Source organism: Serinus canaria, chromosome 11, assembly GCF_022539315.1.
Source record: "Serinus canaria isolate serCan28SL12 chromosome 11, serCan2020, whole genome shotgun sequence".
In the NCBI taxonomy this organism is placed as follows: Eukaryota; Metazoa; Chordata; class Aves; order Passeriformes; family Fringillidae; genus Serinus; species Serinus canaria.
In genome coordinates, this window is record NC_066325.1 from 1685882 (window position 1) to 1707042 (window position 21161).

Below are 21161 nucleotides of genomic sequence, written 5' to 3' on the forward strand. Positions count from 1 at the left end.
GGGGAGCAGGAGCAGAGCAGAGCAGAGCAGAGCAGGAGCAGCAAGGCTGGAGCAGGAGAACACGAGCACTTTGCCTGTCCTGCAGGAATTGCTTTGGCTGCTCTGTATCTTTAAGGGGCTGACCCTATCCCACGGGGAGCCGCTATAAAGGCAGGTAGGCAGCAGTGCCCTGCTCAGGGAGCTGGAGCCAAGCAGGGGCAGCTCCCAAAATGACTGGCCACCACAGTTGGGGATATGGGCAGGCTGACGGTAGGTTATGGCATTTCCGTGCTGCATCTCTCTGTCTTCCCCCACTCGTTTTCTTTCTAGAGCTGTTGCCTGAGCCCTGCAGAGCTGCCTGCATTTTGATGTCTGCAAGAATCAAGTATATGCAGCAGGTAATTAATTACTTTATTGATAATCAATAGCACCCAGAAAGTGGCACCAAAAGATGTGCAAGTTTACATCTGCTGCCTTTCAGTGTTGCAATCAACATTCCTAAACTGAGGGAAGCAGTTTGAACGATTTGGTTTTTTTTCCAGGCTGCAGATATTACAGATGGGTCCCTTTCCAAAATGCTGTTATAAAAAAAGATTACCTGTGTCTCTCTCCGAAAGCAATTCTGTTAGGTAAAGACAGTTTAGTAGAGCAGTAATAGATCTCCTGGTTCTGTGCAGTTGCTGAAATGTGATATCTAGACTTTCATAAAAGTGAATAAAATAAGCTATATGTTATGTATGTCTAGTATATCAATAAATTGTACAGATCAGTATCAGATCTCTTACAGAACAAGTTATGCTTTCTGATTTGACAGTTTTTAATTTAGTCCTCCTCCTTTGCTTCCCACCTCCAAGGCTGCGTGTCACAGCGCAGGGGGGATGTGCAGCTCCTGAAGGATTGTCACAGTAGTGTGGTGTAGTGCCTGGATCCTTTACAGACACCGGGGATAAGTGGCTGGTGCTGGCCAATGAGACAATTGCATAACTTGCAGGAGTCTCTCTCCTTGCAGCAATTATTTTAGCTGCTGAGTGTCCAACAAGAGTCTTTTGTATAACCTTCAGGGGCCATTCTCTTCCTTAACAGCAATTCCTTTAGTTTCTGTGAGTCTGAAAGCAAGTTTGAATACCAAGCAAAGCTGGTTAGTGCTAGTATGTAACGTTATGTATGTGTGCTTGTAGCTAGGAGTAATAAAGGTGCGGGTACTCTTATGAAACTTGTGAGAGCCAAGTGATATTGCCTTAGCTTGTGTAAGAGCATTTAATTCCTAGATCTGCTTTCTAGGCAGGATGAGAAAAGATGATTTTATAAGCTAAGCAGAAAGTGTCACAGCCAAGTAACAGTGTAATAGATCACTGTCGTGTTATGTAAACTCAAGGACGCTAAATACCTGTGCTTGGTTTAAAAAAAAAAGCTTCCCCTTGTGAAAGTAAGTGAGAATACTGCAATTAAAAATGTGCTTCTTGAGAATCCCGAAGTACAATTGTTACTGTTATGCTTCATGCAGAGAAGCAGCAGAGGAATTTAATTGCTGCTTTCACTACCACAACAAAGTAGAAAATGAGCAATAAGAAACAGGAATTCTTAGATATGGATAAGCTTTTGTTATCTCAAATGGCTTAAGAATCTTCCAGTTCTGGCAGCAGAGTTCTGCTATTAAACTGGGCTTTTTCCCTCTCTCTATTGAGGTCAGGAAGTCCCAAAGTATTAATTATCATCCTGTATCCTTCACTCAGGTTAGAGAGATACCATAAGGGGCATGAGTGAAGAATGGAGCTGTCTCAAAGATTTACTGCAGTCATAAAATTATTTTAAAAATAACTGCATAGTCAGTAGCTAAGAGATTGAGTCATCTGCATCTAATTTGAATTGCTGGAGCTTTTACACTCTCTTTCCCAGGGAGAATTAAATGCTTTTTCTTTGGGAAGTGTGTTTGTGCATGTAAGTGTTTACACCTGTACCCACCTTGGAACACCCTATCAAGGTAACTACAGGCTCTGCAGACAGAGTGGCACAAGTGACTGGGGGTACAGCAGTATCTGCCATGATCTCCTTAGTGTGTTCTGGCCAAAATATTTGAATCCCCATCTTGTTGCAGCCTGCTTGTGCTAATAAAACCACACCAGCCTAGAATTTAAATTAATTTCTCACATTCCAAACATTAGAGTCACTCTTGCTGAGCAAGCTTTATTTCAAGCCTCCTGCAAACCCATAATGACCATTCTGTGTATGGTGGGAAGGAAATAATGCTGCTTTGCTTTGCTTGCTGTTGAAGGCCCTTCTGAGTGGCACAAAGCTTACCCCATTGCCCAGGGGAACCGCCAGTCCCCCATCGACATTGACTCTGCACGGGCAGTGTACGACCCCAGCCTGCAGCCCCTCGTCATCTCCTACGAGTCCTGCACCTCCCTCAGCATCTCCAACACCGGCCACTCCGTCATGGTGGAGTTTGAGGACACTGATGACAGGACAGGTGAGACTAGCACAGCCAGCTAACTCAGAACACCAGCTTGAGACTTAGTGGGGGAAGTAATTACGTACATTGTGTATGGAGTAAATTCTACAATGTATAATTTCAGCTTAGAACAAGGCATGTGACTGCAGCCGTTTATATTTTGTCTTCACTTGGAGCCTCTCTAGCAATGCAATATCACAGATCAATAAGTGTTTCTTCCTTAGGAAAAGCTCTTGCCTCATGAAAATGAGACATTTGATTGCAGTCCTTTTCTTTTAGATGAGCATTGAATTTTGCTAGGCATCTCTCCAGCACTGCCAGACCACATCCAGCACCCAGAGCAGGGATGTAAGCTCCTCAGGGCCCTGGTTTGTGATCACCCCAATCAAAGATGCCAACTCATGTGCCAGCTCTGGCTCAGGGCCAAGCTCCCATCCACAGGGAAGAGAAGAGGATAAGCAGAGCTGGGTCATGCAGCACAGTCATCATAATCACTGCACCAATTTGTACCTGGACAGGTTGCTGTTACCTTGCATTTTCTTTTTTCCTCTCTGACTTGTAGCACTCTGGTTTCTTCAGAAATTAGAAAATCTTCAGTTCATCCTGGGTTCTGAGTTGGTAGCAGCTGACTTTGGATGTTGGACTGTCTGCAGTTGTACATTATTCTTGTCTCAGCCCTTGGCAGAGAATGTAAATTCTTTAAGTGATTGATTTCTTCTTTAGGCCTGTTTCCATGGTGGACTGTGCTTTTACATCTGGGGATAGGTGAAGAGCATTCAAATGGAGAAAATAAAGCAGCTGATAAATGGGAAGAGTGCATTAAAAAAAAACCAAAAAAACAAAAAGAACTGGAACAATTTGTAAGCCTATCAGCTGATTTCATCTTCCTTTTGGGTGTGCTGATTGATGCAAGCTAAATAGGACACCTTGATTTTGGAAACAAATTGCTTTTTCTGTGAAGTGGCTTGTCTGCCCTTCTAAATTAGGGGTGAAGGTTAATATTCTGGACATCTTGTTTTAAAATTTCTCTTCTGGAATGAATTTAAGAACCTGTCCAATGGGATGGTCAAGTTTTTAAGCATCTTATCTTTACTGAATTTGCAAAGAAGACTGGGTGAGCATTTTCCACTTTTACTGCACAGATCTCTTCAGAATGCCACCTTATAAACAGAATTTGTAAAACCTCTCTGGAAGTATTATGTTAGCTTGCTAGCTACTTTAATGCAATTTTCAGCTGAAGTGAAACAGTGAACTTTATTCAGCTTTAGAAGTTTAAGAACATGTATTACTCTGCACTCAGTGACACAGACTCAGAGCACCTGCCAGGAATGAGACCCTTTCTACACTAAGCGTGTCTTGTTTCAATAACAATTTTTCAGGGAAGATGACTGCTAGGAGTGGGAAACATGGTTTAAACTGCTCTTAGTTGTGTTGAAATAGATCTAGTGACTCAAAGCTCTGCATAAATGACACAACACAATTTTGACAGTAATCCATAATAGCTAAATTTCTTAAAGTATTAGGGACAGGTGATGCATTCTTTTGCTAAATTTAGAAAAAAGTACTAGGAGTATTTATATCCTTAATTAATATTAAAACCTTTGCTTTGGCAAGGCCAGTTTCCTGCTTAAAGGCCAGCTGGAAGCATGCACATGTGGTAGCACCGTGCAAGTCCCATCTTTTACTCTTTAAATAAAATGTTATGAACTGCACTGAGGATACAAGATTTACAGATATGAAAAGTAATTTTAATTTTCTTAATGTGAGATTCTGATCAGGTCTTGAGGTCTGTTGGGCAAAGTGTATTAGATGTGGTGGCATATAAAATTACAGGATTACTGATGCTGTGATAAAATATCTTCTATAGGTGGCATCTTAAACATTTATCTGTGCATAGGTGTTACTTCTAAATGATGTATGAAGTGTCTCTGCAATGTCTGTACCTTTAGAAGGTGATTTGAGGTTGAGTGGTGTCATGTGAAGTACCAGCTATTACATTTCCTCTTTTATGGGATCAGGTATTTAAGGGAAATGGAATATAGATAACCTCCACTGAAAGTAAAGATACTGTAAGAAGAAAATACTTACCTGATGTTCAGGGTGTAAGGTTTCCTTGGAGCCCTCTCCTCTCCAGGTGAACAATCCCAGCTGTGCCAGCCTTTCCTCCCAGCAGAGCTGCTCCATCCCTCTGCTCATCCTGGTGCCTCCTCTGGGCTCTCTGCAGCAGCTCCAGCTCCTTGCTGTGCTGGGCCCAGGGCTGGGGCAGCTCTGCAGGTGGGGTCTCACCTGAGGGGCAGAATCCCCTCCCCTGCTGCCCATGCTGGGCTCAGCCCAGGATAGGGGGGTTCAGGGCTGGGCCAGGGCCAGCTCTCACCCACAGCACCCCCAGATCCCTCCCCCAGGGCTGCTCCACCTGTTCCACTTGTATTTATTGTGTTTAACAGGAAAGGCATAACCATAAGGGTGGTTACCACAACTTCGTGTGTCAAATATGCTCTTTCTTGAAAGTTACAAATTCTGTACAGGTAGCCATGGAGTGGTTTTAATTTACATTTTTTCAAATGAGTTTTGATGCTGTCTGTTAAAAAATCCATTCTTCGTAAATGCCTGGATGATGCATCTTTTCCATGCTGGCAGCTTGGAGAGGCTGCTGCCTTTTTTCCACTGTTGTGCCAACAGTGGTTAGTTTTTCTAGCAAGAAGTTAAAAAGGCAGAATGTTTAAGCTTTCTTCTCCTGGTTGTTGTTTTTTTTTTTTTTTTTTTTTTTTTTTTTTTTTTTTTTCTGCCCAGCAATCAGTGGAGGGCCCTTTCAGAATCCATTCCGGCTAAAGCAGTTCCACTTCCACTGGGGCACCACTCACAGCCAGGGATCAGAGCATACCATTGATGGAAAACCCTTTCCCTGTGAGGTAAGGACGTGTTTTCACAGATGGCATTATTTTATGCAATAATGCTGTCACATGACTTTGTCTGCAGTGGGGCAGGATTAGGATTCTGATTCCTTGCTCACCATAGGTACGTCGGCCATCCTCAGCTGAATGGGGAGAGGAGAGATAAGGAGATAAGGAAAGGCTTGTAAGTCGGGATAAGGGCAGGAAGAGCTCCCTCACCAGTTAATGACACAGCAAAACAAAAAAATCTATTAACAACCAAATCAGAGTAGGATAATGGCAAATAAAAACTAAATCTTAAAACAGCTTCTCCTCACCCCTCCTTTCTTCCTGGGTTTAACTTTACTCCCAGCTTTCTCCACCTCTCCCTGAGTGGTGCAGGGGGATGGGGAATGGGGGCTGTGCTCAGCTCATCCCAGGTTGTCTCTGCTGCTCCCTCCTCCTCAGGGGAAGGGCTCCTCACATCTTCCTGTGCTCCAGTGTGGGGTCCCTCCAAAAGGGGACAGTGAGCTCCTTGAGCTTCTGCAGGCTGAGAGCTTCCCATGGGTGCAGTCAGTCCTTCAGGAGCTGCCCCAGCCTGGTCCTTCCCATGGGTGCAGTCAGTCCTTCAGGAGCTGCCCCAGCCTGGTCCTTCCCATGGGTGCAGTCAGTCCTTCAGGAGCTGCCCTGGTCCTTCCAGGTGAGTCAGTCTTCGAGCTCCAGCCTGGTCCTTCCCATGGGTGCAGTCAGTCCTTCAGGAGCTGTTCCAGCCTGGTCCTTCCCATGGGTGCAGTCAGTCCTTCAGGAGCTGTTTCAGCCTGGTCCCTTCCTTGTGATCACGAGCTGGGGAAGCTTCTGGCAGTTTCTCACAGAAGCCACCCCTGTATCCTCCCACTCCCAAAGCCTGGCCATGCCACCCCCGTGTGGGCTGTTACAGAAAACTTGCTGGGTTCCTGCCCACACTCATGGACCTGTCCAAAGGATTGCACTTCTTCATGTTTCCAGCAATGCCTTTGACACAAAACTGTTCTGTTATGGACAGCTGTTAGTGCTATCAATGAGAAACCACGTTCATAACTTTGATCACTAATTTAATTCTTATTTGTTATTTTTCTTTAAAGCTCCACTTAGTACATTGGAATGCCAGAAAATATGCAACATTTGGAGAGGCAGCAGCAGCTCCAGATGGCTTGGCAGTAGTTGGTGTTTTCTTGGAGGTAAGAATTGCAAAAATAGCATGTTTACATGATAAAAAGCATTATGCTGTAAAGTGTTTGAGGACTATGTCACATATTTAAGAAGTGCTTAAGGAAAACAGATGACTTACTGGAAGCATTAATGCATTGCAAATTGCTGAAAACTTTGGTAGGAATGTTAAGATTTGAGTAAGAAAGCAACCCCTAATTAAAGCATAGTTATAGTCCTTCTTATTTAACCTGTCTATTCCATTCTTTTAGATTGGAAAAGAACATGCCAGTATGAACAGACTCACTGATGCTTTGTACATGGTAAAATTTAAAGTAAGTTCTAAGCTCTTTAAATTTGCTTCTGGGATATCCTTTAAAAATCATGCTCATGTACATCTTTGAGACAAAAATGAAAAATCACCCGCCCACAGATCCTCCCATAACTAGAACATAACTGTAGTTGTAGCTTCTTTTCCCCCTCCAAAGTTCGTATTCTTTTCCTAATCTCAGGTGCCTCACAAGGCCATGCTGACGCCACTGGTCATCCAGAGGTTCTGCCTTACCCTAGAAGTCTAAAATCCCCAGCTCCCTGACCCTTGAGACTCAGCTCTTAGACTCAGCAAAATAATCCTTTTCCATTGAGCCTCGGCTGGCACAAGTAGAAGCTGCCTGTTTGTCTTTGCTGCAGAGCTCTGGCAGGGATGATTTCACTGAGGTCCAGAGTTTGTTCCTGAGGTGTTTTCTGAGTGACTGAGACCCTTTTGGATGCTCCTACAGCCTGAAGAATGTTGCTCTAGACTGTGGTACTGAAGGCAATCACTACTTTAGGCAGCACCCCCTTCTATTTCTACTAATCTTTTGGTTGATGTATCCCTTCCTCTAATTTTAGACTCTAAGGTTTGATTTTTTTTTTTTAAGCCAGTATTTACCATGGCAGACAATAATGATAGTATTTAAATTTTCCAACAAAAATAGATGAGAAAGTAATGAAACAAGGAACTCTGCCATGATATTATCTATACTCACACTGAACACTATATGCAGAACACACTTCTTGCATTATTTTTGGGCCTGCTGTGACAAGAGCTGAATTTTGGTAGAGACAATGGTGCAAGACCTCAAAGTCCAGTAAGCCAGCATTAGACATCACACTTGCCATCTACTTTTGGCTGACAGTTATAAGGCAGCCAAACCTTTACAGAATTTTCCTTTCCCCTATTTTTAAAGTTAGTTTAACATTTTCTTCTCTTTCAAAAAAGTTATTTTACCTGGTCTTAAAAGTAAAAGGATAAATTTCAAGTCTGTTTTCTTTTCCCAGGGAACAAAAGCTCAGTTTAGAGGCTTCAACCCTAAATGTCTCCTGCCCACAAGTCTAGATTATTGGACATACCTCGGTTCTCTGACAACCCCACCCCTTAATGAGAGTGTGACATGGATAGTGCTGAAAGAACCCATAAGAATCTCTGTAAAACAGGTAAATTTCTAATACTCTGTCATTGTAGCATTCAGTGCTGGATAAGCAGGCAAAGACTTTTGATTTGCAATTAGGCTAAGTTAAATGTCTCTGAATATTTGGCCTGTTCAGTCCTCAGGGCTTCTGTTAATTTCCGTTAATACTCTCTAGGAGCTTTGTTTGAACCTGTTCCATTAAAGGATTAAAATATATTGAATATTTCCCTTTAGTCCTTTTTAAAAAAACATTACTGTTGATTGCCCCCTTGAGCAGTGAATTGTTTCCCCTGAACTTCCAGCTGGAGAAATTCCGCATGCTGCTCTTCACTGGTGAGGAAGACCAGAGGATCCAAATGGCCAATAATTTTCGCCCCCCTCAGCCTCTGAAGGGGAGAATTGTTCGAGCTTCCTTCAAGGCCTGAAGAAAACTGACAATGGCCCTGAGATATCCAAGAGCTTCCACATGTGACATACTCTAAACAGAAACTCTGGTCTACAGACCACTCATGGAACACACAAGACAGACATTTCCATGAACCCTCTGCTTGGAAGGGGACAATCTTCTGGCTTTCTATTTTATTTGAAGTGCTCATTCTTTGGAGAAATGGCATCTTTTTAACCAGCACTATTTAATATTAGGGATAGCTGAGTGAACTAGGTTGCTATACAAGACCTGAAAGTTTTTAAAATTAAAATGACATTAAAATCCAACTTGATATCAAGGAGAAATTGTGTAGTGACCTACTAGTGCTGATGGCCACAACTTCTACTTGTCTCATTTAATACATGAGGAAACAGTAATCAAGAATTTTGGATAAACTGGACTTAAATTTTCCTTACTGATCTTTTGATTACCATTTGCTGAGCTCTGATTTAAAGATTGCTTTCACTGTACTGCTTCCTGATGACACAGTGTGTATGAGCAGCACAAGAAAAAAAGTTCTTTACTTGCCTCAAGCAGGCTCTGGTATGAAAATTAAATCTATATTTAAAATCTACTGTTCTAAGATGCTACCTTACAATGTAATGCTGTGTTGAAAAGCAGTTTACTGCAATGTAATTTAGGTATTTGTCTTTTCAGCCCATGCAGAACACAGGACCACAGTGCCCTGCTCAGGGTCAGTTTGGTTGAAGAGTTCCTCTGTAGTGATCCAGGTGTGTTTTGTGTTCCTCAGTTGCTCAGATTCTACCTCAGCTCAGTGCTATGCTCTGCAATATGATCTCCTTTGGTGTCTGCCCTACAGAGACCAGGTATTTTGTTTCCTTTAGGGACCTAACATGTCTGCCCTGGGTGAGCAGGGCTGCCTGCTCCAGGGCTGCCTGGCAGGAATGCTCCCTGCACACATGAGGCTTCAGCACTCCTGAGTCCTTTTACCTCTGCAAAAGTTGCTTTAGAACAGCCACGTGTTGGTTCTGCAACTTAGGGACAAAATTCTGACTCTGGTACTCGATACTGTGATGTTCTCTGTGACTGCCCACAGTGAGTTCCCAGCTCCTTGAGTTCTGGGCCCCACATGGCCTGTTCTGTCTGTGTAGTTCAGGTAGAAATTGCTGATGTTGATCACTCTGCATCAGCTGAGATGGAGAAATCAGGATGTACAAGGCCAAGGCAAGTGGGGAGAAGGGAGAAGAGTGGCTGCTCCCCTTTCTCCAGGGAAGGATGACACAAGGTGTGGAGCACAGTACAAGGAGTGAAAGACTGGAATTCTGCTCCTCAAATCTCCATGGTTTTTCTAGTACACTGACCTAAAACTTTGTTTCTCAGTTTCCTCTTATGTAGAAAGAGGGTACCACTGACCTCTACCTCACAGGGCTGTTGTGAGGGCTAATTCAGCATTGTTTTAGATGTGAGATTCTTATCCAGGAGATGCTAAAGGCAATGGAAAATACTTACAAAATGCAATGGTTTTAGCTATTATGAATGTATTATGAACTTTGCTAGTAATGCAAACTGGTATTGTAGAAATTCTATTTAATGTATCTTAATTTCTTTAACGAATTAAATAAATGAGACTTTAAAATCAGATGTGCATATCTTCATCCTTCTTTTTGAGAAGACCCATCTCTCCATACTTACAGCATCATTTTTCTTGGATTTTCATTAACAGAAATTGTTTGTTTTCAACAGTTGCATCTCTTTTGGATCAAGGAATGCTTTGACTGTTTGTCTTCAGTTCCACAGAAACCTTGCCTAAGCTACTGTGGAATTATCTAAGGGATAAGAGTTATCCCTCTCAAGTTTGTGGACATGTTTTTAAATTCTAGAAATTATTTCTGACACCTCTTTTTAGTCTATATCACAGTTCTTACCATCTTCTAGGATTAACACTTTCTGTTTCAGCTTAATCCTTTTACTTAAGTTCTAACATACTGTGTACCTTGAATGGCTTCCTGCCCAGAGTTAAATTATTATCATTAATCTTATGTTGCTGTTTAAATTTACATTAAGAGATGCATTCTAAAATGTAAAAAGTATTTTAAGACACCTTACATTTTGATAGCAAAAAAAAAAAAATTATTGGGGCAAATTTAAAATATTTTAATAATAAAATATAATTTATTTACCATATGTACCATAATCAAGCTATCCCAGCACTGCTGCATTAATATTAGCACAGGTGTTCACAGAGCAGCGCTTTCAAGATCAGCACTTTCAGTGTTTTTCTCTCATTTTAGGCATAAGCAGAGGTTTCTGCTCCCTGTCTCTCACAGGAGGTAAGGAGGGCTTGTGTGCTGAAACTTTGTCCAGTTTTCCCCAGTTCCAACCCCTCAATCTTAAAAAAAGTTTATTTATGCCCAGGATGTGCCTGCTGTGACCTTGCACACTACTTAAGCTTCTTTGAGGGTGGTTTATCCATGAACAGCAGAAGGATAATGTTTAGCTTACACAGTTATTGTAAAAGCTCAGCCATTGCAAAGAGCTTTAAATGCTGCATTACCCCAGGGTGTTCAGTTCCAGGGAGAAGCTGAACTGTACCTTCCTGCAGAAATAAATTTGATTTTGCTTACAGGATATTTTGGTTGTCTGGGTTGGGTTTTTTTTTTTTTTTCAGTTGTTGGAAGCAAGAACATAATTTTACTACAGGGAAGTAAAATATTAAAGAAATACTTTTATATCCTTTGCTGTTTCTTGAGACTGATCATCCAATAAAAGCCACAAATATTGCATTGGATAAATACCTATTCAATGTACTTAATTTATTTTGAGGCTGAACAATTCTAAAACATGAGCTATCCTTACCTTTTACCAAGTTGTTCTGTTGAAGAAAAGATGGCAGTTGACTGTAATTATTCCAGCAAGAGTTCCCTTACCTTCTCCTGGGATTGCAACCATCCTGATGGAGAGAACAGAGACCTCACGTTTAGGACAGCAACTGAACTTGCACAGTGGTAAAAGCTGGATTAAAAATGCCATCTAGTGGCTCTCCTTCCCTTTCTTGCCACAATGCTTAAAACAATTGTTAAGGCCCATTCAATCAGAACACAACAGATGAGAGAATTTAACTCTGACCATAATAATTTGTAAAGATATGAGTGATTGCCATTGAAAACCCCTTGCTGGCTCTGTATATGTAGTCATTGAAACTCCTTCCTCAGATAAAGATCAGTCTGACAAAAGAAACTCCATAAACCAGTTACAATTTTTTGTTCCTCATTTCACTGCTGAGCAGAGAGATCCTCTGCTTGTTGAGCTACACACCTTCTTAACTTTAGCTTTTAAACTTTAATAGCTGTAGTTACAGTTTAATTTTGGGATTTTCCCCCCAATCTCTTGCAAGCAGAGATTTTTAGGCAGTTGCTATGAAGTAGGAGATTTATAATGGTATGTTTCACGATGAGGGTAAATGAATCCAAATACAAAAATTAGGGAAGGGTTTTGCAAGGTACCTGAACACCAGATGGTGCTTTTGGCAGGGTTCAAAGGTCAGAAAGATAAAAAAGCGAGCATTTCAGGAAAAAACAGAGATAAGCCTCAAGAAAAGGGGGTGTTATCTTATATCTCAGTGTAGCTGCTTTCCTCTCTGAATTCCTCTGCACGCAGAAGTGACCATTTAGTAACAGCACCAAGTATCAAAGGATTGTCTCTGCTCTGCCTGGGAGAGTGGGGGTCTTACACTTTTTCTCACTTACCCTGAGGAAAGCACAGCAGAGGACAGAACCTTGCACAGAACTATTTCCAGCTTGCTCAGCTGTAAGGCAGGGAACTTTCATTCCTTGGGGTTCCATTTATGCGCTACCTACCTGCAGGGCATTTGACATTTAGTAAAATTTCAGCATGTTGCTACAGGTTGTGAACGGCAACATAGTAATGCAAATCATTTAATTTCATATTGACACAGTGGAATATTAAATAAAATATAGGAGCCAGCTCACCCTGTTTGTCTGTTGGAGGAGCAGAAGGTGGAAGGAGGAGAGAGAGGAAAGGAATATAATCACTTTTTTACACATGAGCACTTCTTCCCAAGACACAAGACTTTCCTGGACTCAAAAGCTCACTCCAAGAAACGTAAATTTACATTTATAGTGGCACAGAACCTTAATGAACATTTGTTTGTTTAACTGAAACCATTTAAAGCAACATCCAATAAAAATGATCCATGTGGCATTCAGATCCCATTACAGCAACTGGGAAGACCTTTGTACCAGTGCAATTACATTGACTTAAACTGGGTCTTCAGATTAACCCCTGCAACTGCAGACACTGCTGAGCCTCTGCTGCAAGGAGAGCTGCAATGGCACCTTTCCTACAATTGTTCATGGCGTTTACCTCTGTTCATCGATGTTTCTTGCAGCCTGCCTTCTTTCCTAGCATTTGAGTGTTTGGTTTAACACTCCTAGATAACTTAGGAAGACCAGACAGGAAACAGCTGCAATCAAACTAGAAAGTGCAGTTGCTCTAACAGACCTAGAGTCTCCTTCATTTCTCCATTTGTTTGTGGGTTTTGTGTGTTTATAATAAGAGATTTCTGCATCTGTGGTACCAATTTGCCTTTTGTGAAAATCCAAAATGTCACATACAGCAGATGAAATGTCATTATTCACAGGGCAAGATACAGCCAGCAAATGGGACATTCTTAAAGGTGCTCAGCAAGAAGGTGTTTTGTGGGCTGGTGCTGTTTCCTTTCCAAAAGCTGGTTATTAGACTGTAGAGTTTTTTGTGCAAAAAGCACAAAACTCAGTCTGTGTTCACTGAGATGGGCCAGAGAGAGTTTGTTCAAAGGAGCCACTTTCCTTTGCATGCTCACAAGTTTCCAAAGGGTTTGGATATATTGCTGTTTTCTAATCTGTATCACTAGGCTGAGTCTCTTTATTGCAGAAAAACTTCTGAAAACTAGGAAACTACTTTTAGTAGTAGTTTACCACTTTTTTTTTTTTTTTAATTCAAACTTTTTGCTGCTGGTCAGCTTTTTGACAAAAGAATTAGCTATTTATTAGAAATATTAGTCCAATTTTTACCTGGCTTTCTTAGGTATATCTGGCTTATTTGGTGTTTCTGACCTTTGTGTGTCCCCATAACAAGAAATGTTTACAAAGCATCAGGAGTCACAGATTTTTCATGAATATCAATGAAATCACAGAAAATCATCCATGCTAGCACCTGCTGTGAAGGCAGTGTGGATGAGGGGCATCTGTTTGCAGCCTCTGGAAGCAGAATATGTTTAAATTGCACCAAAGTAGCCACAGCCAGTTTTCCAAATGAACAAGCAGGGAGAAAAATAATATTCTCTGGGAAAGAAGGAAACCCCAAACAGTGCAGTCTGGCCTAAACAAGAACACAGAAATGAGTTCAAAGATGCATTTCCACAGAAAACCAGAGTTGCTGACTGTACAAGTCAGCAGATAAGACTGTTCCTTGAAAAAAGTCTAAATATAGGATCTGCTATATTTTAACATATAGCTGCGCCTCAACACAATATCTGGAATTAGACTCATTTTCTTATAAATACAGGTAAAGATTTTCTTCTGGCACAGGACTAAACATTGCTCACCTGTAATCAGCAAAGTCAAAACCAAATCTGAGCTTTTTTAAAAGAAACTAGAGTTCTAATTTTTTCAATGCAAATTAAGAACATAGAGCACTATGGCAACCAAGCATCGTTGCTACAGAAATTTGCCTTTTTTTTTTTGATATTCCTAAAGGCAAAACCACTGCAAGCCTGAGCAATACAATTTCTTTCCTCAGATGATATTAGAGAGTAGCATTTCTACTATTTATTCCTTTAATTATATATCACTTTAGTTCATCAGCATAATCAAACACTCCAAAGCAGAATCTAAATCTCAATTCAAGTTGATATTCAGCCTGGTCAAGTACCTTCAATATGGTATTCCTTCTTGTGTTTATAAAGTGTGGAGTGAAAGGGACATCTCCTGCAGGACTGTCAATTGTTTCACCCTCATTTACGTGGTTCCTAAGTCACTTCAGCTTTATGCATATGAATTTATGAAATTACTTCACATGTGAGCAATAAGTTACAGTTTTCAGTTGAAGAGAAGTATTTAACCACGGTGGGAGCACAGGAAACATACAGCAGTCAGGCTTGTTTCCAGGCTGCTGTGTGAGGCTTTGTCAGTTTTGCAAACGGTACAAAAGCTGAAAATTGGTAGGGCAGAAGAACGAATCATTAAATTATGGAGTATCCTGAGTTGGAAGAGCCACAAGGGTGATTGAGTCCAGCTCCTGGCCCTGCACAGACCCCCCAACAACCCGAGCCTGTGCATGCCTGCAGCGGGGCCCAAAGGCTCCAGGAGCTCCCGCAGCCTCGGGGCTGTGCCCATTCCCTGGGGAGATCCCAAGCTGCTGTTGCTGTATCCGAGCACTGCACAGAGCTGAGAGATGCAGGTAAGGGCTGCTGTGGGTGTCCTCTTTCAGCTCAGATTTGTCAGGCAGATAAAATAATTACGTCAAACTTAAGGTGGTTTGATTTTTTTGATGGGTTTTGGGTTTTTTTTTTTTTTGCATGTGCTGTAATATTGTTCTGAATTTTTTTTGTTAAAAAGACCTACTTTTGTGTATGTTCTTCCATGCAACATAAAACTATTGTTTCATTGTTTTAATAAAAACAAGAAACAAGAGAAAGCTCAGAGTCATTGAAGATGATCGGCATTTTTCCACGAGATAACCTGGGAGCACCCTCATCTCATCTAGGATACTTGCACCACATAATTGAACTAAAATTCCTTCAACACAAGAAGCCAGGCGAATTTAAAAATACACTGATAGTATCAAAGCCTCTTGTGACTTGCGAGCCTCTGTTTTTGCGAAAATGATTGTTAGGGGTTTTAAAGCAGGGACCACGTAGTAACCACTGCGTTAACATCAGTAACTACTGATTAACCTCCATGCACTTTGGGCCCATTCCTTCCCCTCGTTACACCGGGCTTAGAACCGCTCAGTGGAAATGTTAACCGAGACAAGCAGTCATATGAAACCAAAATACCAGGGCGTCAGCAAAATGAGCCCTTTTGTTCTCCACAATTTATATGGCGAGTTAATTACGAAAGAGCTTTGCGATTTTGAGCCCCTTCAGCCTGTGTCCTCAGCGCTGAAAGGTGTGGAATCGTAGTGAAAATAAACCGGAAAAGCCGAGGGGTCCTCGCTCAAGGAAATAGCGTGGTTTTGAACGTTATAAATGAGGAAGAAACCCCTGCTGGTGTTTTTTCTTCCTAACACGTGTCACTCGCTTCCTTTTTGCTCTCGTTATTGGGCTGCCCAGGGCGGCGCCCGGTGCTCCCTCAGCGCCTCAGGGGCGGCGGGTGCGGGGCGGCGCCGGGAGCGAGGGGGGCCGGGGCCCCTCAGCCGGGCGGCCGCGCCCGCCGCGTGCAACATGGCGGAGGGGCGGGGCTGCGCTCACCCCGCTGTGTCCTGACGGGAACCCGCGGCTGGGCGGTTTGGGCGGCGGGGCTGTCGGTCAGCGCCGTCCCTCAGCCCCGCCGGGGCCAGCGCGTGGCCGGCGGGCTCGACTGGTGGCTGCTCGGCCGGTGGGTGCGCCGGGGGCGGGGGATGGGGCGGGCAGAGAGCGGCCGCGGCCGGGGCAGCCGTGCCGGGGCACAGGGAGTGGAGCCGGGCCTGGCGCGACGACCGTGCGGAAGCGGGGAGGTGGGAGTTGTGCGGGGCACGGGCTGCTGCGGCGGCGGTGGTGGTGAGGGGTGTGTGCGCGGGGTGAAGAGTGTGTGTGCGGAGCACAGGGCGTGTTTCGTGCGGGGCAGGGTGGGTATGTGTGCGGGGACGGGCTGTGTGCAGGGTGCGGTGCGGGTGTGCGGGAGCAGAGGGGCGTGTGCGTGACAGGGGTCTGGGGGCACGGGGCGTTGGGGAGCAGAGGGGGGGTCTGTGTGTCGGTGCGTGGGGCTGGGGCAGTGCGGAGGTGGCGCGGCAGGGATCGGTGCGTGTCGGATATGTGTGGGATGAGGGGTGGGTGTGGGCAGCGTCAGGAGGGTGAGTGAGGGGAATGTGGGGATCTCAGAGGGGCTGTAAATCCAAATGTAACGGGTATCTGTTATTTCACTGGGAAAAGCGGGCGCTGCTGCGCTGTGCGGTCCGGCAGCTGAGGACCATGCTGGGGTGGCCGGGCTCAGCCCGGGCCCCGCTGGGACACCGCGTCCCCGGGGAGGCAATGCCGGTGCTGGAGCGAGTTTATGTAATAATTGGCTCTTACATAATGGTGTTTAGCACACCGCTTTAATTAGCACCGCTCCCGGGGGCGTCCTGGGCAGCAGCGTCTGCACACTGCGTCTGGGGAGGACCCCGAGGATGGGAGCGCAGAGAGCAGGGCTGGCACACTGGAGCTCCAGGGCTCGTCAGCGGTACCTGACCTTAGCAAGCGCAGGGTTAACCGGTGTTAGTACTCTGCTGCTGGGCGGAAAACCATACCGGCCTCACACTGTCAGCCAGCCGGGGGACGTTTCTTTAAACACTGTTTCAATCGGGTTTTTTATCAAGTATTCGAAAGTCATTCTTTTTTCAGTGTCATGACTGAGAGGGGCAGGAAGAGAATAAAGGAAAAATAGAATAGGTGAATGGGCTGAAAAAGGTTGGCAAACCTTGTCTTGTCCTGTGCTATAGGTGCTTTTTGGGTTTAGCTGTTGCTAAACCCAAAAGGAGTTGGTAGTGCCAGCTGTCTTCCTATTATTTTGGTTGCATTCTTTTGGTAGGACAGCAAAAGGCATTGTGTGTGTTGGGAGATGCAGTGTCCCAGGAGACTGCAGGCGAGCCTTGGACAGGGAGCTGGCACTGCCTTTTCCATGTCCTCTCCTGACATTAGCAGTGAAATCATGCTGTGTCTTTGCCTGTTCTCACCAGAATCATAGTGGTGGGGTCTGTTGGAGTGCTTGTCTTTTTTGCATTAAGTATGGGTAGCACACTTCAGAAATGTTTTGTAACATGTTGCTTTGGGTTCCAAACAGGATTTTAGCAGTTCTTGGGTTGTATCAGTAGGCCTTCTGTTTAGAATAGCTCAAGGTGACTTTTACTTCCTGCTGATTTCTTGGAAACATTTCCACTCATCTGATCTGGCTGGTTTGTTGTTATTTCTTGTGAAGCGTGCTGCTAAAAAACTGGTGTTGTGGCAGCATGTAGTGTCTTTAGCCTGAGGGGGTGGTGTCACAGGCCACCTCAAAGTGTTTGAAAGCTCACAGAGAACTCTCTTGTTCTCAGTGGCTGCTAGTGGCATCTTTTGGGAGTAATTGTACCTGCAGTGCTGCATACACTGAGTTTCTTAAATCCATGGGGCAAAATTCTGTTAGAGTGAACATCTGGTTGTACTTAGCACTATCCCACAGCTGGAATACCTTATTGAAAGCAGGAGACAATGTGAGGACCTCCCCCATGGCAACTGAAGAGCTTCAGCTGCTGAAGTGCCCGAGGTTTCAGTGCTGTTGGCAGCAGAGGTCTTCCCTGCAGCTTGTTCTAATTGCCTTCCAAATGAACAAGCCAAATTGTGAATCTGTAAAAGTTGTCAATGTCTTATACCTTTCACTGCACCAGAGTGCACAATGCTTTAAAAAAAGCATTCATTAACCAGCAGTAGAATTTGCCTTCAGCTGTGTAGAAGATCCTGCCTGCCTGAGGGTTGGTTAAGACCTTGAAGGTAAAAAAAAGAACAGCTGAGCTTATAAGCTGTAACAGAATTGGAAAGGTAGACTGGCTTGTTCTAGCTGTGAGGATCATGGTAATTCACATAAATCATTAACTGGCCACATCTCTCAGTCTTTCCACAGGGTTTAAGTACTTATCTTCTTTTGGGTTTGAAGTTTTGGGTCTATTAATAGAGTTGTACTCTAGCAGGCTTTTTTGAGAGTTGTGCAATAATTGTCACTTTAAGTCCCAATTCTCAAGCTCGTTGGATCTCTTTGTTCTGCGTTATGTTAGACGAGGCTGTTTGTTGTGCAGTTTCCAATAACATTTCTTGTAATGTTGCCATTTCTTTTTATTCTTGCCACAATGAGGAAAAAAGGCCTGTCTGGAAGGTAAAAAATTATCTTTTCTGATGAGTTAAAAGGAGCAGTCATATTCCTGGTTATAATTAAGTGACAGAAATGGTATAATCTTAACGTGCCTTTCTCCATAGCAATCTCTTTTGGAAAGAAGTTCTGAATGTTTCTAGGAGCTCTAGATATGGTTTTGAACTTCTATATGGAAAGCTTCTTATGAACTTTCTAATTATTTTCCCTTTCCTCCATTTATATTCCAGGCTGCGAGGACATTCCGTGTTGCTGAAGGAAGGTGCTCCATTTTTGGAGTGACTTATGATGTCAAGAACTGTATCATCCTGGATTTTAAGCTCAGCCAGAAGCAGCATTATTTTACAAGGGAAAGGACGTTGGTACTCCATCTGTATCCCAAATAGAAACAAGATCAAGTGGAAGCTCGTTTTCTCCAAAACATGTCCCTACCCTGCTGGGAGCTGCAGCTTAGACAGAACTTTCTCCTTTTCCAAAGCATTCCGGCACACTTCCACCGAAGAAGAACACTTTTCTTTCCAACTGTCTCCATCACAAATCAATGACATACTCAGAGCGGGTGAGCTATCCCACAGAACGCTGGATTTGAAAGGCAAGAATGCAAATTCTGTGCTGAGGTTTGAAAGCAACCAGCTGGCCTCCAACAGCCCCATAGAGGACCGGCGGAGCGCGGCCACGTGCCTGCAGACGGCGGGGATGATGTTCGGCGTGTTCGACGGCCACGCGGGCGCCGCCTGCGCCCAGGCCGTGAGCGAGAGGCTGCTGCACTACATCGCCGTGTCCCTCATGCCCCGCCAGAACCTGGAGGAGATTGAGCTGGCCGTGGAGGCCATGAAACCAGTGCGGCCCATCCTGCAGTGGCACAGGCATCCCAACGATGTGAAGTACCAGGAAATCACCTCGCAGTACTTTGAGAACCTCCGGGTTTACTGGCAGCACTTGCTGGACCTGGACACTGAGCCAGGGTTTAGTTTGGAAGAAGCCATGATTTGTGCATTCAAAAGGTTAGACTCAGACATATCACTGGAAGTTCAGGCTCCTCAGGAAAATGAGTTGATGAGAAACATCGCCCTGCAAGTGGCGTTTTCTGGTGCAACAGCCTGTGTAGCTCACATTGATGGTGTTCACCTACATGTGGCAAACACCGGTGATTGCAGAGCGGTTTTAGGGGTCCGTGAAGAAGATGGAACATGGTCTACTCTCCCTCTAACCCGAGATCACAATGCCTATGATGAATTTGAAATTAGAAGATTGAAGCGAGAGCATCCTAGATCTGAGGAGAAAACCCTATTTGTGAATGACAGATTACTGGGGATTCTCATGCCCTCCAGAGCTTTTGGAGATGTGCAATTAAAATGGAGCAAAGAATTGCAGCACAGCATTCTCGAGAACAGCTGTGATGTTGAGGCTCTAAACATTTATCAGTACGTTCCTCCAAACTACCATACCCCCCCTTATTTAACTGCAGAGCCTGAAGTCACATACCACAAGTTAAGAAGCAAGGATAAGTTTCTCGTTATTGCTTCAGATGGGCTATGGGAGATGCTGAGTAACGAGAAGGTTGTAAAACTTGTTGCCGGACACCTTACAGAGCTCAACATGCAGAAACCACCCCTGACTTTTAAGAAACCAGTTAATTTGGGTTACATGCACAACTTGTTGCTGCAGAGGAAGAGCAAAGGCCTGGCCTCCCTGGACCAGAACACGGCCACCCATCTGATCCGACACGCGATCGGCAGCAATGAGTACGGCGAGGTGGACCCAGAGAAGCTGGCTGCCATGCTGACCCTGCCCGAGGACCTGGCCAGGATGTACAGGGACGACATCACCGTCACCGTGGTGCACTTCAACTCAGAAACTATTGAAGATTACTACAGGAGCCACGAGTAGAGCCTTGCACTGCTGCAGTTCAGTACCACTAGGGAACTTCGATCCTGAACCATTCCTCTCCCTCTCTGCTAGTCCAGAGAGGACTACCAGTCCTGAAGAGCTGCTACCAGTGCCTGCAAGTTCCTAAATCTTTTTGTTACTTACTGGCTTTGAAAATAACTTTCTAAAAGGTGAAATTACCCTGGGTTTCCAGGTTTCTATACACTGAAGAAAAATGTTTTCATAAAACCTCACTGAAATGTGATTGAACTAAAGATTGTGGACCATTTCTGATTCCATGAGAACCTCTGGTAAAACTTCCCGATGAACAAAAAAGGCAAATTTCACTGAGACTGGTTCAATTTAATAGAAATGGATAATAGGTGTAGCTGCATGGAGTGTCAGGCTCTGCTCTTGTGGAGAGTGCGTAGCATCCTGTTGAAGCACTGTAACTGAATTAAATAAATTAACTACCAAATCTTTTTTGGACGTGTCAGATATTTTAACAAATTGCTCCATATTTATAAAATGACATGAAAGAAGGCTGTTCAAAGAGCCCTGGGATTTTCAGATGTCTTTCCTGATTCTCTTCCATATGCAAGGGAAAAATTGTATCTTCTTGTGCAGTTCTTTTCAAGTGGGAATTCATATTCTCTTAACTCTGTGTGGACTTATGTGACAGCTTAGAGTTCAAACACATGAGGGCCTTCACAGTTCACTGTTCAGGATTTAACAGTACTAGACTTAAGCATTTGAGTCTTTTGCTTAAACAATGTACTCTTTATTAAAGTATTGATAACAGAAATTGTTTGTCAGATCTAGAAGTTCAAAAATTCACCTAAAAGTAAAAACAGCAAAAGAGAGCACCTTTCTCTCCAGATTTAACTTACA

The 21161-nt window shown here is 43.8% G+C and overlaps 2 protein-coding genes across 5 annotated transcripts; both read left to right on the plus strand.

Moving 5' to 3' along the window:
- Positions 1-209: 209 nt before the first annotated feature.
- Positions 210-8362, plus strand: CA7 (carbonic anhydrase 7). Its single transcript, XM_009095956.4, has 7 exons — positions 210-249; positions 2252-2449; positions 5222-5340; positions 6423-6518; positions 6759-6821; positions 7807-7962; positions 8240-8362. The coding sequence occupies exons 1-7, from the start codon at positions 210-212 to the stop codon at positions 8360-8362; spliced, it is 795 nt and encodes a 264-aa protein (XP_009094204.1).
- A 7378-nt stretch (positions 8363-15740) lies between these two features.
- Positions 15741-20753, plus strand: PDP2 (pyruvate dehydrogenase phosphatase catalytic subunit 2). Of its 4 annotated transcripts, none has more exons than XM_009095958.4 (2): positions 15741-15923; positions 18632-20753. In XM_009095958.4, exon 2 carries the CDS (start codon positions 18687-18689, stop codon positions 20289-20291), a length of 1605 nt encoding a protein of 534 aa, XP_009094206.1. In that variant the 5' UTR covers positions 15741-15923; positions 18632-18686; the 3' UTR covers positions 20292-20753. The 4 variants fall into 4 exon arrangements, with proteins under 4 accessions (XP_009094206.1, XP_009094205.1, XP_018776310.1 ...); XM_009095957.4 differs by lacking the exon at positions 15741-15923 and adding an exon at positions 15948-16041; XM_018920765.3 differs by lacking the exon at positions 15741-15923 and adding an exon at positions 15970-16084.
- Positions 20754-21161: the final 408 nt, after the last annotated feature.

Excerpts from the sequence above, each read along its gene's own strand:
- CA7 (XM_009095956.4), top strand. The coding sequence starts at position 210 with ATGACTGGCCACCACAGTTGGGGATATGGGCAGGCTGACG. Across the intron at positions 250-2,251 it reads GGGATATGGGCAGGCTGACG|GCCCTTCTGAGTGGCACAAA; the intron begins GTAGGTTATGGC and ends TTGCTGTTGAAG. Across the intron at positions 6,822-7,806 it reads TGTACATGGTAAAATTTAAA|GGAACAAAAGCTCAGTTTAG; the intron begins GTAAGTTCTAAG and ends TTCTTTTCCCAG.
- PDP2 (XM_009095958.4), top strand. The coding sequence starts at position 18,687 with ATGATGTCAAGAACTGTATCATCCTGGATTTTAAGCTCAGCCAGAAGC.